Here is a 16,656-nt window from a genome sequence, read left to right as displayed (position 1 = left end):
ATAAATACAAAGAAATCTGTCGCTTTTCTGATAAATTAATGGAATCCTGCCTCAGATAGTCTTGCCAGCTTTGCAGGATGAGGTCCTCTCGAGGTAGGTGTGATCATAGTGGTGGTTTGTCAATGGTGAGGCAAAATAAAAGAAAACCTGGAAAGTATGACACACTCCGCCCTTCCCTCCCAGAGGGTCAAATGTTGCAATTGGAGGAGGAGAGGCCAATGGATAACAAGCTGGTGCTTCATTAACCAATGTTTACAGCCCTGCTTAGGGCTGTTTTCATCAGAAATCAGGACAAACTTTGACATATTGGTTTGAGATAAAAGTGGAAGATATTTGTTCAGTCTTACCAGTCTGTCCAGTTTTTCCCTCTTATATTTTAACAGGCAGCTGCACCATATCTCTCCTCAGTTCTTTCACTTCTGATCACTCGCAGCAAGAGCTGGTGTGGTTATTAGTGGCTACATAAGGAGATATCTATCTTCAGGTTTGAGAACTTTCAGAGAGCTGATCTTAAAGGGAAAGGATGAGCATGTTTCTGTACTTGGGGTTGCCTCCATTGGCCATTTATGCACTAGTCTCCCGGTACCTGCTGAAAAACCCACACCATCTCCACAAGAGGAAACAACCTGCTTTCTACTGCACTCACATTTCACACCGAGGAGGTAAGCAGGAGAAAAGAGGTGGCTCTGGATCCATGATCCAGCTGTGAGATGCATAGCTCACCTTTACACTGCAAAAATGGATCCAACAACAGGTTAAAACCTCTTTTAAAAAGTGCATTTACTCTTAACCTGCACAGGTATGATTTACCAATGGTATAAGTATTTTTTTTTTACCCCTTACATAGCATAAGTAGATATTATTCCCCTTAAATAAGGTAATGTAGTAGTTGTTTGCTTTTTTTTTTTTAAATGTAAATTATCTTATTCTAGTGCTAAATTGTCTTACTAACCTCCTGTGATCAAGGGGAAATACATTTATTTAAAGGAAAACTGACTTAGATCTCTGTTTTTGCTGCCGATTTCAGGTCCTGCCTAAAGCAGAAATAACTGATGAAATCCTGAATTGTTTTTCTGTTGAAATATTTTAAAGAATATTTTTATTTAGTCGGTTTCTATCTAATTATCAAAGGCATGGGGAGAATTTCATGACGCTTAAGTATTTTTGAAAGATCTGTCCACAAATGATGTAATAGTTAGATCTGTGTTAGTTGATGTGGAAGGTGAATAAGTGATAACTATTTTTTCTTTGTTAAAGCTTATTTGGTAATGACTTCTCTGATTATTTTCAGGGTCGGGAGAGAAGATAGAAAGCACCATGGAGGCGTTTACACAGTAAGTACTACTTCTAATGAACTCCACTAAAACAGGAAAACACAGGTGCATACAGCCTCACTAGTACAAGGTCAAAGAGGAAATCATCCACCAATAATCAGAGGTGTATTGGGAGAACGAGACCAACAAGACCTCCCGCATCCTTGGTCCTATCTCAAAGAATTTTTCGAAATATTTGAAAAATTGAGCTTTCAATTCATATAGTGGCATCTGGCTTTTTTTTTAAAAGGTTACTTTATACTTTTATACTTTAAGTAGATTTTGGAGCACATACTTAGGTCAAGTTGAAACTTAAACTTTTACCAGAGTGTTTTTAAACTGCAGTATCTATACTTCTACTTAAGTAACAAATGTGTTCACTTTTGACACCACTGCCAATAATTACTTTTACTCAAGGTGTTTTTAACACTCAGAAGCATGGTGATGGCGGCATCATGCTGAGGGTGTGATCTGCTGCTGACAGTGCATTGAACAGATATGTTCAAACTGTTTCACTAAATCTCCAAATGAAATTTAATTATGCCCTGGAAAGGTACCCTCTTCTGCTAAGTTACACATTTGGGGTCACAGAAACAGATCAGATTAAAAAATGTCTGATCACAGGAATAATCAAATATGCAGAAAAAAAAAGGATGTTGATGAGAATCTGTGATTCCTCTTTAAGCCCCTTGGAGACAGTGGAGCACACTGTCTGTACTACCATTACTGAGGGAGTGAGTATAAATGTCTTAGTGTCATTTTATCCTGTTTGCATCTGGAAATCTGCATTAAATTCAAGCCTTTGTAATTTATGCTTAAAAAAAAAAATTTAAAGGTGTTTGTTGGTCAACTAATCCACCTAGAATTTCCTTTTTTTTGTTTAAGCTGGATTTTATTCATACTTGGAATATTTTTCATAAAATGTTACAACAGCTGCATTTTTTCTTCAAAAGCACATCTTTTTAAATGCTACTTTTTAATTTTATGGAGGGGAGGAAAAAATGACAAAATGAGGCATTGATATCTATTAAATGAACAACAGTGCACCGAATGTACAAAAGAGGCAAAAACTGACCAAATTGCTCTGTGATCATCGAGTTTAGCTCTATGTTTTCAGCAGTGCTGAATGAAACCTAAGCTAATACGCAATAGATGAAAGTGCCTGGGACGTCAGCTCCTTGTCTGACAGTCAGGATCCAAAGCTTTAATGACACAACGTGGTCTCACAAACTTTGCAGCAACAAGCGTTTCTTTACACCTCTCATGTCCTCTTCTCATTCTAGCTATTCTTCATTCTCCTCTCCCCAGGCCTATTGCTGTCCTTCAGCCAAATACACAAACATTTGCTGCAAAATCGATGAATCAATCCAATTAGCTACATGGCATTATAACCAGGTTTCGGTCTAAACACAAGGAAGTGGATTTCAATCTAGATTACATTGCATTGATCTCATTCTATATATTTTCCGTGTAAAATACCTAAAGGGGTCATTGGTTATGAATCTGTGTGATAAGATAGCCTGAATGGTTTGAATTATTTAATTGCTATTTCTGAGCTGATATTTTTATACAGCACCTAAGGGTGGTAAATAATGAACCTATTTTGGTGAGTTGTGCAAAAAGTGTTAAGATGAGAATAGTTTGTAGATTTTTCTGGGGGTAAAACTATCTGTAAATGACTTTTACAAATGTTTTCTGACTTAATTCATGTTAGAAAATGACATAAGAAAACAAGCTCCAGTATAATATTCATACTGATTATGATGGTATGGAAAAACCTAATCCCCAGTGTAACCAAGCTGGTCGTAGTGACCGCTGCAGATCCACTGGTGTCCATTTCTGTTGGTCACATGGATCTAAGGCAGGCTTCTGCTTCAGATCAACATTTTTAACATGGAGACACGTTCCTCCTCACGGGCCATTTTCTCTGTTATCAGTGCAGTGGAACAGGGCACAGAGATGCTGGAGATGGACTGTCACTTGACACAGGATGGATATGTGGTCGTTTCTCATGATGAGAACCTGAAGAGGCAGACAGGCCAAGATGTCAACATCTCCTCACTCAATTTGGAGGTAAGACAAGAGCAACGCTTTTTAAATTACAAAAGCTAACTTCAACACTCGTGTTAGAGTGCATCCACAAAGTATTTGGGTTCAGCTCATACGGTATCGGTGCTTATATGAATAACATTAAGGCATAATTACAGTGCAAGATGTTAAGCTTCTTTTATGTTAAAAAGCTTTACAAAAAACAAATGATTTTTAAATGTTATTTTCTGTGACTAAGCTTTAGAAACTGTTTTATTTGCAGAGTCTATTCAGAATAGACTCTGCAAACGTCTAAAATTTAGTTTTGGAGGCTTTTTAAGGGTTTTAATGGTTGCTCTTTGGAACAGACCTGAAAGCTTTTTGGCTCCAAATCTTTTACTTAATCAGAATCCTGTATGTCACTCAAGTATTTTTAGTAGTGTTATAACCAGTTTGCAATCATATTTCACAGATATTTCGCATTCTCTATTTTTTTTTTTTTTTTGTGATGTAATTCTACAATGGATGACTGACAATATGGGCCTATAAGGTAAACAATGCTACAGAGAAAAGTTCTAGCAAGTAGATGTTCAAATTTGATTACAAATCCACAAAAAAATCTACAAACATGTGGACTCTGGAGATGTTTTCTTTGGGTTTGTCTATTTGCATACTAGTCCCGGATGTAGTGTTTAAATGTTGTGTGACTGGATTTAGAGAGACCAGAAGTGGAATTTGTTGAAAGATGTGTCAGTTGAAAGAAGAGAAGATGGCAGCCGTAATAGCTCAGCAGAGTAGGAAAATAGTAATCTGTGAGTAAATTATGACATTCTTTGTCTGAATTTTGCATTTCATTGTTTTACTGGCAGCCCACAGACTGTCAGTCCTCAAGAGGTTTTAAGCTTTAAAGATGTAAACAAATTCAAAGATCAGTATATTTGTATTTTGTCGTAATGCATGGTAAAATCGAGTGTTGTTGACAAAGGAGTACAGAGAGAATGCCATGACCTTTAGAGGCCAAGACTTAGATGTTTGGAGGCAGAGACCAATGCCTCTAAATGTCTTGGTTTTGTCTTGGTCTTGGCCTCTGCCTCTAAATGTCAGTCTTGTCTTAATCTCAATCTCTAAATGTCTCAATATTGTCTTGGTCTCATCCTCCAAATTTCTTGGTCTTGTCCTGGTCTCTGCCTCTAAATTTCTTCCTCTTGTTGGTGTTCTCGGCCTCTAAACGTCTTAGTCTTGTCTTGGTCTTGGCCTCTACATGTCTTGGTCTTGGTCTCTAGATGTGTTAATCTTGTCTTGGTCTCAGCCTCTAAATTTCGTCCTCTTGTCTTGGTCTCGGCCTCTACGTGTCTTGGTCTTGTCTTAGTCTTGGCCTCTACATGTCTTGGTCTTTGCCTCTAGATGTCTTAATCTTGTTTTGGTCTCATCCTCTAAATATCTTGGTCTTGTCTTGGTCTCGGCCTCTAAATATCTTGGTCTTGGTCTCGGCCTCTAAATTTCTTCATCTTGTCTTGGTCTCGGCTGCTATATGTCTTGGTCTTATCTTAGTCTTGGCCTCTACATGTCTTGGTCTTTGCCTCTAGATGTCTTAATCTTGTTTTGGTCTCATCCTCTAAATATCTTGGTCTTGTCTTGGTCTCGGCCTCTAAATATCTTGGTCTTGGTCTCGGCCTCTAAATTTCTTCATCTTGTCTTGGTCTCGGCTGCTATATGTCTTGGTCTTATCTTAGTCTCGACCTCTACATGTCTTGGTCTTGGACTCTAGATGTCATAATCTTGTCTCGGTCTCGACCTCTAAATTTCTTCCTCTTCTCTGTTGTCTTGGCCTCTAAACGTCTTAGTCTTGTCTTAGTCTCAGCCTCTACATGTCTTGGTCTTGGACTCTAGATGTCATAATCTTTTCTTGGATGGGCCTCTAAATTTCTTCCTCTTGTCTTGGTCTCAGCCTCTGTATGTCTTGGTCTTTTCTTGGTCTCAGCCCCTAAATGTCTTAATCATGTCTTGGTATTGGCCTCTATATGTCTTGGTCTTGGTCTCTAAAGGTCTTGGCCTGACCTTGGTCTTTTTAAACTTTTAATTTTCTTGTTTCAGGAACTGCCTTTGTATAACGAATCACTTGAAGTGACCTTCCATGCAGGTCGGTTCTTTTTCTCTCATTCAAATTATCAATCATTAATGAAAATGCCTTTAGCAAAGGGTTGTGTTTCTCTAACACCCACTGACCTTTTATGTCCTTTCACCCTTCAGGCCACCACAGCACCGGCACAGACAGGAAGATCGCTCTTCTGGAGGATGTGTTCAGGAAGTTCCCTCAGATCCCCATAAGCATTGAGATCAAAGAGAACAACCAACAGCTGATGCAAGAGGTAAAGAACACCCACAAGGAGCTAATAAACTTGACCTAAATTTGACCTACATTTTCCAAAATAATCAGAAAAGAATTAGTAATGGGCAGCGTCAATGTTTTAAGTAACAGTTATTTTATTTGACATTTTTGATTCAAGTGAGAACCTTAAAAACCATTCACATACCTTAAACGTCTCCTCTAAAAAAAAAGTTTTTTCAACAAATAAAAGCCTGCGATGGACTGGCGACCTGTCCAGGGTGTACCCCGCCTCTCGCCCATTGACAGCTGGAGATAGGCATCAGCACCCCTCGCGACCCCAATTGGGACAAGCGTGTCAGATAATGGATGGATGGAACAAATAAAAGTGTGAAAGGTTTGCTGTTGATTTGTTTTTAGCTTCCCCATCTACCTGTAAAAAGAGAAGGTGAGGAGATATCTGAAGCTAATTGGTTTCCCTAGATTTTATCTATGATTAATCGTAGTAAAGGGGGATTTAAAGACTTTATGGCCAAAATATTCACTTACTGTCTCATCTGGCATATGAGCTTAACTGAGACTTTATCCATAGGGTTTATTATTATGTTGCTTCAACTTTAGCAGCTATTATTGCTTCAACTCCTTAACATAAGCTGTCTAATGGGTTTAGGAGTGCTTATTCTTCATAGATTCTTCTAGGAAAGAGAAAGCATCCGTTTCATTCTCTACTCTAATTCATCTCAAAGATGTTCTATAAGGTTGAGGTCAAGAGTTTGTAAGCCACAGCAAAGCCTCAAAGCCCTGTCCTCATGGACAGGGCTTTGTGCACTGGTGCACGGTTTTGTTTCAAAAGAAAGAGCCCGTTTCCAAACTGTTCCCACAGAATCTCTATTTCCCATGGAACAAATAGGGCAAACCCATGTGCCGTAAAATAAACCACCAGCAAATTAAAACTTCACACGTTGAACAACACATTCAGACATGTTATATTCTCTTGAAAGCTTCCATACCATGACTCATGCAACACATTCCTAGATGGAGAAGCACGGTTCCCTATAAGGGACACGTCTCCACCATTATTCAACATTTTAGTTATTCATTTTTCCTTTCACTTCACAATAAGCTCTATTTTTGGGTACAAAAAAATGTGTGGCAACCAGTTAAAACCAGTTAAAATGTGAAGAAGTTCAATTATTAAATACCATGAAATTGAGTTATTCAGGCCTCTATGGTGATGTTTAAGGTAATATGGCTGATGCCCACAGTGCTGTTTGCAGGTAGGCTATGCAGCATGGAGGTGGTTGTCCACGTTTTTGGTCTTTCTTAAGTATTAACAAACTCCCAAATGTCTTGTCTGTCTGCAGATTTCAAACATGGTTAAACGCTACAACAGAGAAAACATCACTGTGTGGGCCTCAGTAGACTCCACCATCTTGAAGAAGTGCCGCAGTATCGTATGTTAACCAGCAGGGGGAGACAAAGTTCCACTTAAATCAAAAATAAAAACCCTTTTGCAGTACATTTTCCCTGTAAAACAGCCATGCTGCATTTGTCATGGGAATTTAATGTTTTAAATGTTATCCTCCACTATCTGCCTATGTCAATCTCCTAAAACCATCTTTGCCTGTTTTCTTTGCAGAACAGCTCTATGCCTTACAGTTTCTCAATGAAACGTGGCGTCCTGGTTCTGCTCCTGTTCTACATTGGCCTACTGCCCTTTGTCCCTCTGGGAGAGAGCCTGCTGCAGTTTTACCTGCCACGCATCATTAACAGGTTTGCTTTCCCAGTAAAAGACACAGTTCTAAAGTCCATGCTCTAACATGATGTTTTTTTAACTCAAATTATTTTTGTGTATTCAAGAAAATAATGCGGTGTTATATTACAGAGTTGTGTTTTGTCATCTTTCTTGATGTGGACTAATAGGACCTACATACCAGAGAAAGGAATCCTGAGGAAAAGACTGATTGTTTCTTTTATAGATAAGTAAGTTGGGTTTGATAACCTACTGTGCAATTTCTGCCACCTGGAAACAGGAGTCTTTTTTAGAAGTTGATAATGAGATATATGTAAATTAGAATACCATTATTGTTGGCATCCCTAGATAAAATGAATAAAAATGGAATAAAAAAAAGCAAGAAATTGTAATAAATCAATCATTTAATGCCAAATCAAAATATTAAAACGACTAAGAAAAAACTTGAAAAATTAGGCTTTTATTTTAGGAAGATGTTTGATAGTTGGCTAAACTATTCCATTAAAAAATGTATCTTTTGTTTATTAAAATAAGTAGGCCTATAAATGATGTATTATTAATCATTCTTAGTATGACTTTAAAGTACATACTTTAATTTTCTCCTTGCAACTTTTCAAAATGAGTCATACGAAAAGTTATACTATTAAAATAATGCAGATATGCATGGTATTAGGACTAATGAAAATCAGGATAATTTTTCTTCTCCATTACGAACACAAATGTGGACATGTGAAGTTATTTCAGCTGTACTTGGACAATGACTGGAACCATGCGCTTTGGTCAGGTGAGACTAAAAGTTTAGGATTTTAGGCACCAACATTTCCAGTTGGTCTGAAGGGAAAGAAAGGATGAAAATGTTGGAAATAACCTCATACTGTGAGGTAGAGTGGATCTGTGATGCTGTCAGCCCATTTCATCCTATGAAGACCCCAGCAAGACTAAATCCAATAGAACATATTATGGGTGAGCTGAAGCGACGATTCTGAAGGAGCCGGAGAGATTTGGCTCCATTCATGTAAAATTCTGTATGAGAACTTTAGAGTTTACTAATTATTCTTCACAGGTAACAAAGAATTGTGAAACCAATTAGCTTTCCTAAAATAATTAACTTCTTAAAGTGTGACTGTTTTCCCCCCAACTAAAGCTGTTTCAGGTTGATTTTTTTTTTCTTTAGATGTTGCTACTGCATATAAAGTCAATTTCTTTTCCATTTTTACCATTGGAGTGCACATACTGTACAATGTTTATGTTGAAGCAGACAAGAAATAGGACACCGTTCTTCTTTGGGAAATAAACAACAATTTTTTTTGTTGTTGAGAATAGAATGTGTTTTCTACCTAAAGAAAAAGTTAGGACACCAGTCCAGCAGCCTCTGCCTATGGCCTGCTCTGGTTCCACTGCGGCAAACCACTCCCAAAAAGTCCCACCTCCATCGTTAATAATGATTAACATTTATTTTCCTTGAATGCTGCATTTGGTTTTCATCAAACATATCTTCTTTACTAGTAAATAAATAATGCAATTTTACTCCAATCTGTTTAAACAGCTTGCTCCAGAAGTCCTGGTCTTTGTCTAAATTCAATCTAAGCAAACTTTAGTCTGGCCTTATTTATTTTTTTCCCCAGAGAGCAAAGGTTTCCCTATTTGGTCATCACCTCCCATGGAGGTTAAACATTCACAGTCTGCTTCTGATTTTTGAGGCATGCACTTAAACATCAACAAAGCACACACTCAACTAAATGCTGGGTAACCTATTTTCTTATCGTTTAGACCAGATATGATACACACGTGTGTGTGTGTGTGTGTAACTGTTTGAATCACAGGTGTCCTGATCTTTTATTGTTTTTCTTTTATGCATTTGACTAAAAATAATACATAAAAGTTACTCCTAAATGTTATTGTTTATTGATATTCAGTTGATCTTAGACATCTATTCAAATGTGTTAGAAAAATTCACTGGCTGTTTTCATCGAGTCTTTTTTTCTCCTTTTGCTGTTTTCAGGATAACAATGAGAAAAAGTCTGTTCAAACACCTCGCAGCCCGTGGAATACAGGTACCACTTTAAGGATCATTATACTACTGCAGCAAAGAATCGACACACGTCTTAGATGAGAAAATATTAACTACTGTGATGTGACTCTGTGCTTCCTGAGAGATTATGCTCTGCTAGTGCCTATTCCTCCAACTCTTTATTGGATCCAAGCTGCATTGAAATTGAAATGTACTTCCACAGTTTCCTCTCTGGAAACCATAGGACTGAAGTGTACGGTTGTATAATAATGCATGACAAACGAGGATAATTGTGATTTTATTTGCTCAGGGACAGTACATAACAATACATTGATTAGAAAACAGAAAATATACAAGCTGTCAGCTTATAATGAATGATTTCCACCTGTAGTCCTCTGACAGGTTGATGACAATCAAAGTTAACTGGTTTCATGCAATTGTATGAGAGAAAAACAAGGAAAATCAAATGAAAAGCAGAATGCATCATAACATACCTCGCACCTCAGATACCCCATCCATCCATCGATATTCCATCACACTTATCCCTGCGGGGGTTGCGAGGGGTGCTGGTGCCTATCTCCAGCTGTCAATGGGCGAGTGGCGGGGTACACCCTGGACAGGTCGCCAATCTATCGCAGGGCAACACAGAGAGAAACAAGACAAACAACCATTCACGCACACACTCACTCCTAAGGAGAATTTAGAGAAGCTAATCATTCAAAAACAATCAATCAATATAAAACAGTCTCGTTTTTGGACTGTGGGATGGAGATGGAGTACCCAGAGAGAACCCACACATGCACAGGCAGAACATGCAAACTCAGTGCAGAAAGACCCCAGGTCGGGAATCTACCCCTTCTAGCTGCAAGGCAGCAGTGCTACCCTCTGCCCCGCTGTGCAGCCCTTAGATGCTCCAATTAAAAAAATAAATACACCTTTTTATTTACACATACATTCACTTAAACCCTCACACACATACTTTCCAAAATAAAGCAACTTCATGTTCATTAGCAGACATTTATCACTAATTAATGCAAACCCGCTTTGATAAAAGCCATTTGATTTGTCAGATGTGCAAACACTGAGAAATATCTACATGTTATGATCTCATTTGGTGAGGTATGCAAAATCAGAGAAGACAGATTTAACAAAGGAGCTCTTACATGAATTCTGTACTCGCCTTTAGAGGATTTCTTTGTGACCAGTTTTTTTTTTCTGAGCTCAGTGTGGCAACACTTCCAGAACGTGCACCTATACCATAAAGAAATGTAAAAAGTAAACACATGTTTGCATCCATAATACGGTTATTAAAGTTTAAGAAGTTGTATATTTAAAGAGTGTGAAAGTGCTCTGCAAAAAACTGAAATCAAAATAAGTACATTTTTCTTAAAATAATTGCATCTTGTCTTGAATTGAGTAGGTAAGAGAGACATTTTGCCAATGGAATAAGAAAATTTACATTTGAAAACAAAACATTTGCATTGTCTTATTTCAAGTAAATTTTATCTAACAATCTCCTTTTAAGAGTTAAAATAATCATTCCAATTGAAAATCATCTTATTTACCTAATTAAATTAAGGGTAAATACATTTAATTTAAGAATTTTTCTCTTTTCTCTAGATCATTTTTGCAGTGTGGTTATAACATCTAGATTTGTTGTGAATTTTAATTGCACTTTTAAAGAATGATTAAAGAGGCTTTAAAGCTCCTGCCTTAAACCAGCTAGTCACGCAATACACAATCAAAAATCATTTAATCTAAATACATAGGTGATGCATCAGTGGTAAGCGATTTTCAAATGACTCTAAAATAATGGACCAAAGTAAAATTTAAAGGGTTGCAAAATTATTATTTTCATTATTTATTTTTTTAACAGTGAAGCAGATGTTGTTTTTCCCTATTTGTTTTTATTTATCCACACTCTTTGTCTCTCTGGTCTGTATTTCTGCAACCACAGGTGCATTTATTTGTTTGCAATGAACATAAAGACATCAAGGAAGCGTTTGAACTGGGAGCCACAGGAGTCATGACTGATTATCCATCTTTGCTCTCAAGCTACATCCAGACATACAGGAGTCAACATTGAACCCCAGCAGAACGAAAAGAGGACGGCAAAAACACCAAAGACTGTGTTTCATGTTAATAAGCTGAAAGAACTAAGGTTTCATTCTGTTCTTTAAGCATAAAGGGCACTTAATCACTGCAGAGGGGGTGATCATGTCTACTGTATATAATCAGATCATTATGTAAAGAAAGTGTGAATGAGCTTTGTCAGCGGTGAATGTTTAACTAGATGGAGCCTGTCACTTGACAACCAGTGATAAGGCGCAAAACAAACATGGCTTTGTTTTGACTGTAGCTATTCTCTGACAGTATTGGCCAGTTTAATTGCATCTGTTCTTTTATAATAAATAAAAAGTCACTCAAAATGCACAGAAAATCAGGAATAAAGTATATTGTAGTGGTGCTAAACGCTTCTGTTAAAAAGTGTTCATAATCCTGGACGTTTTTCCCATTAGAATCAAAAACCTCAAAGTAATTTTATCTAGCCACAGGTTTTCACCTAGGTCTAGACTTTGTAACTGATCATAAGATCTGCTTTTACAGGCTAAAATGATGTGAAAAGGTATAACATTAGTGGCTAATTCTGCTTTTGTTTTATTGAGTCAAACAAAGTATTACACACAAAAAATAACTATGTATAAGAAAAAAAATATTTTTGTCTTTTTTTTTGTACCATGTAGTTTTTAAACTAAAGAATGCAATATATTTGATGTGAGAAAAAAAAAAAACATTTATTGACATTCAAATACTATTGCTGAAGTGAAAATAAAGGTATTTTGCAATAAAAATAGACCTGTAAACATGTTTTTTAAAGCTATTTAAGTCAATGTAACAGAGTAAATAACTGGCAACTACCCACCTCTTCCTAACTTTCCACCTTTATTTGTTTTGAGTTGATTGTTTTCTAAAGTTCTCTAACAAACCTCTGAGGCCTTTAATCAACAGTCTGATTTATACTGAGACTATTTTACACACAGTTCCACTCTGTTCCCTAACTAGGTAAATAATACAGGTAATTTATTTTATTTAGGTGTATCGGAATAGAATGTTACTGTCAAGATTTTATTTGCAAAACTCTGAGAATCATACATTAATATCTGTTTACAACTACCTTTTATTGCTCTGTTGCATACATCCCTTATAAAAAAAAAAAACCTGCAACTTGGAATTTAGTTTCTATAACTTAAAAAAATTTAAACTGGTCTAAAGGTGTGTTTACTTTTGCAAGGAAACCAGATATGGTCATGCACACAGAGGGTACAGAGTACTATTAGTGTGCTTTGATAAATCTGTATTTTTTCTTTACCTAATGGTTCATGTGTGCAGTGAGTTTCCTCCTGTTTTCCCAGGCAGCCATGGCCAAAGTCCGGCCACACTGCATGGAGGATAATCAATCAGTCTGGTGGTAAAACAAAGGCTTTTTTTTCTCTAAACTTGTCTGTACTGAATAATGCAAGAAGACATAAAAATATGTAAAGCAAATGTAGTTCTTTATATTAGATCCAAATAAGAAGGTTTGAATCACTAAAAATTTGTGATGTTTCTAGGAATCAAGTGGTTTGCTGTGTTAACGTTCCTCTAAATCAATTATGTTTGTTGTTGTCACATGTCCAGGTTTTTCACTGGTGGTCAGCTGAACAACACAAACTGTATGAACCGCTGAAAGCTGAGGCTGGAAAAGTCTGAATCAATAATAAGGCCATCAATGAAAGATAACCCTTTGTTTAGTGCCCACAAAGCTTATAAATAAGGATATAATAACGAAAGGCGTTTGTAAGACTTCATAAAAATCAGCCGAAATTTCCTTCCTCAAAATCTTGAAAAACATTTCATTTTATCTTTAGTCAATATTTGCATCTTGTCTTTGAATTGCCTTAACTGTTAGCAATAAAACAGGCTATGTCTGGTCTTGCTTTATATACTAATTATTCAAATAAATACTGGAATGTGGCTTAACTTGAGTTTCCTGTTTAAATTGTCTTTATTCTGTTCATTTTCCATTTAAAATGGAAAAACTTCTAGGTTTTGAGATAGAAAAACTTACAGGAAAATCTTCCTCCCAAACAACCTCAGCCAAAATCCAACTTCTAGTTTATTTGTGTGATCAAGGAAGCATCCTTGGAGATTGTATAATGATAAACTTTAATGATATGTGTGCCTCTGTTTTATAAAGTTTAAATAGTAAGAGGAATTGCTCATATATTTGATTCCTGCAATTCTCTCCTTGATTCATAGGTGGGGCTGCCATAGTAGATGTGAGCTTATGACTGCTTAGTGAACTCTGACTTTTCCTGTCAGATATCAAAGTATAATTTTAGGGCGTATTCTTGTTGTTTCACCTGGTAATTTGAAAATCCAAGACAACTCACAATGGTTACAAGATGTCATACAGGCTTCCTTAAGCAAAACAGGTCAACAATACATTGGTATTTATTGTATGTATCAGAACACCAAAGGATCACAAAAGGACGTATGGTAATGTTTCCATTGGGTTAACTTTATGCAAACTGTCAGTGTTTATAAAAATGTTATGCTGGCAGATTTCACTACACGTTTTTATATGTTGTAGCAACTTTCTGTACTGATTTCTGCGCTGATGCGATATCTACAGTTCAGGATGAGCACATTCTCATTTACTGGAAAAAAATATATGTATTTTTTTTATTCCAAATTTGAAGCTAAAATTCAAACAACACCACCTGACTTTAAAATGTTAACTAGGAATGTTGGAGCTCATCAAGCGAACAACATTTTTAAGCACATAGTTATTAACTGTTTATTAACACTAATGGTGGTTCTAGAACAAATTGACCAGGTGGAGCCAGGGTGAGGCCATTGATTATTCATAAAGAGAAAGGAGGAAAAAATTGAACAAAAAACAGGGCAAAAGTTTAATGTTTTATAAATTGTGAGGCAAAGTGCCCTTTGCAGCTCTTTAACCTCTCAAAACCCACAGTTTACAAATAATAACTCAGAATGCATGAAAATTACACTGGTAAAATGTTTACCAATTTAGACATGTTAGACATCGTTGGAACGTTTAGATTCTCCACAATTCAACCACCTAGTTTATTTTATGGACATGGCGAGCAACAAAGCACAATTAACACAGATATAGCAGCATGTTAAAATGTACCATGACAAAACAGCCACAACAAGCAAGCATACCTTTATTACTGATGTTCAAAAAATATTTATTTATGAGAATGAAAAAAAAAACAACTTTGAGTCATGTTTGAACTGATGCAGCTTGGGTGTTTTATTCACCCAATTTCATTGTCATGTATAAATTCAGAAACTGGAAGGTGTTCGCTTTCAAATAATGTATCACGCATGTAAGTTGGGCTTACAGTTCCTAAGTTATTGGTTTTTTCATTTGGGTATGCAAAATAGACGAGAATTTCCCAAAATGAGGTGAATGTTATTTAAACCTCAGATCCAGCAGATAAAATGTGATCCTATTTCAATATGACTAAAGCTAAAAGTGCAACAACTGAATTTTTAAATCATCAACAATATAAAACTGTAAAAATAAAAAATTAAATTGGTCCGAGGGACCTATCAGTTGTTTCTGTTCAAGCACATATCAAGATTTACTTATCATATATTTATTTTGTATTATGTCTGCCAGGACCAGTTTTACAGGGGCACTGGGCCCTACTGGCCCCTCTCTAGATCCACCCATGATTACCACATTTATCAGTTTATGTTCTATAAAGCCAGTGGCATACTGTTCAACCTCTATGTACCATCATGATCCTTTAATTTTCTTACACATGAAATAAATCAACGTGCATTTTTGACACATTGTATGTTGAACAATTTTGAGTACCAAAACTTAAAGCAAACTTGACATTTAAGGAGACAGCTGGGCCATATTGAACATAGCACACATAGAGTTGTGAACAATTTTTCATTTTTGGTTTGTATTAAAATATAGTTATGCTCAAAATTATAAATACAAACTGCAACAACCAAATATGTCTGCAGAGACGGTCATCAGGGATCACCTTCCCTTCTCCCATGTCCTGAATGTCTAGGGCCGAAAAAAAAAGGGTAACCTCTCTGTCGACCCCACAAATCCTCCACATTCAGTTTCCTCCTCCAGCCTGTCTCCCTGTTAAACACAATTAACACCTCACTGCCTAAAATAGTTGGATTCTGCTAGACTTATTAACGCCTTTTCACTATCATAACCTGCCTTTCCTCTTTTATTTACCTATGGAAAACTGAAGGAAATTGAGTTGTTGTTCGCACAAACCTAGCAATTACAGTTAGCTGTTATTAAAACTAGTGGCTTTAAGGCTTCAAAAAATATTTCAGTTCTTTTGACATGTTTTTTCTGACTTGAATTTATCGTGTTTTACATGTCCTAGCCATAACAGAAATCTGATAGGGAATCTGTGGAAGGAGATGGACAGAAAGCCCTCTGTTCTCTGGAGATCATTGTCTGAGACAAATCTTTGAAACATCAGTGGAAATATACAAAAAGTTTAAATATTGAAAAAGAGCATGGGAAATGTTGGCATGTCACTTGTTATGAAAATTAAATGTCGATCAAAAAATAAAGGTTTTTAAAAGAAGCTATATATTTGCTATTTTAACTGTTTTATTATCTCATGAGTGTAGTTTATTTTCCTTGATCTCAACTGTATTAAACTCTTATATAACATAGTATCATTAATATGAAGTTAACTCTGACTCTTAAGGAACACTGCTACAAACTTTATAAGTTTCCGTTTTTGATCACCTTACAAATGCAGTCCCTCCGTCCCTTAGTTAGGTCTAGAAGCACAAGATCTATATCCAGTCATTCAGCAAAGATCCTGCTACATGGCTGTACATCTTATTTTGGCATTTGACCAATTAGATGAGCCCTTGAATGATATATTACCTACTGTAAATTAAGTTTAAAAAAAAGTTAAGCCAAGAAAAAAGGTAAAAAGCTAATTGAAAGGTTAAACAGTAAAGTTAAAAAGTTAATAAGCCTAGTTAACAATTATATATAGGTGTATACACTAAAAAATGTAAGTGACAGTATCAGCATTAATGCCTCTAAGGTTATGTTGAAGCAAATAAAATGTGTTTCTTTCACTCTGTGCTTTTCATTAATTTCTTATAGAAGCACTTTTGTTATTTTTCTTTATATATTCGGTCAAGT

The 16,656-nt window shown here is 36.2% G+C and overlaps 1 protein-coding gene across 3 annotated transcripts; it reads left to right on the top strand.

Annotated features, from left to right (window-relative positions):
* Positions 1-174: 174 nt before the first annotated feature.
* On the top strand, positions 175-11,871 carry gdpd3a (glycerophosphodiester phosphodiesterase domain containing 3a). Of its 3 annotated transcripts, XM_038282316.1 has the most exons (10): positions 175-662; positions 1,292-1,334; positions 3,251-3,386; positions 5,436-5,481; positions 5,592-5,710; positions 7,032-7,121; positions 7,307-7,440; positions 7,591-7,650; positions 9,423-9,474; positions 11,389-11,871. In XM_038282316.1, the coding sequence occupies exons 1-10, from the start codon at positions 524-526 to the stop codon at positions 11,515-11,517; spliced, it is 948 nt and encodes a 315-aa protein (XP_038138244.1). In that variant the 5' UTR covers positions 175-523; the 3' UTR covers positions 11,518-11,871. The 3 variants fall into 3 exon arrangements, with proteins under 3 accessions (XP_038138244.1, XP_038138242.1, XP_038138243.1); XM_038282314.1 differs by lacking the exon at positions 175-662 and having other exon boundaries at positions 1,254-1,334; positions 3,231-3,386; XM_038282315.1 differs by lacking the exons at positions 175-662; positions 7,032-7,121 and having other exon boundaries at positions 1,254-1,334; positions 3,231-3,386.
* Positions 11,872-16,656: the final 4,785 nt, after the last annotated feature.

The sequence above is a fragment of the Cyprinodon tularosa genome, unplaced genomic scaffold (assembly GCF_016077235.1).
Source record: "Cyprinodon tularosa strain WSP-4 unplaced genomic scaffold, ASM1607723v1 ctg181, whole genome shotgun sequence".
Lineage (NCBI taxonomy): Eukaryota > Metazoa > Chordata > Actinopteri > Cyprinodontiformes > Cyprinodontidae > Cyprinodon > Cyprinodon tularosa.
Note: the sequence above shows the minus strand (reverse complement) of the source record. Positions and strands in the feature narration are given on the sequence as shown.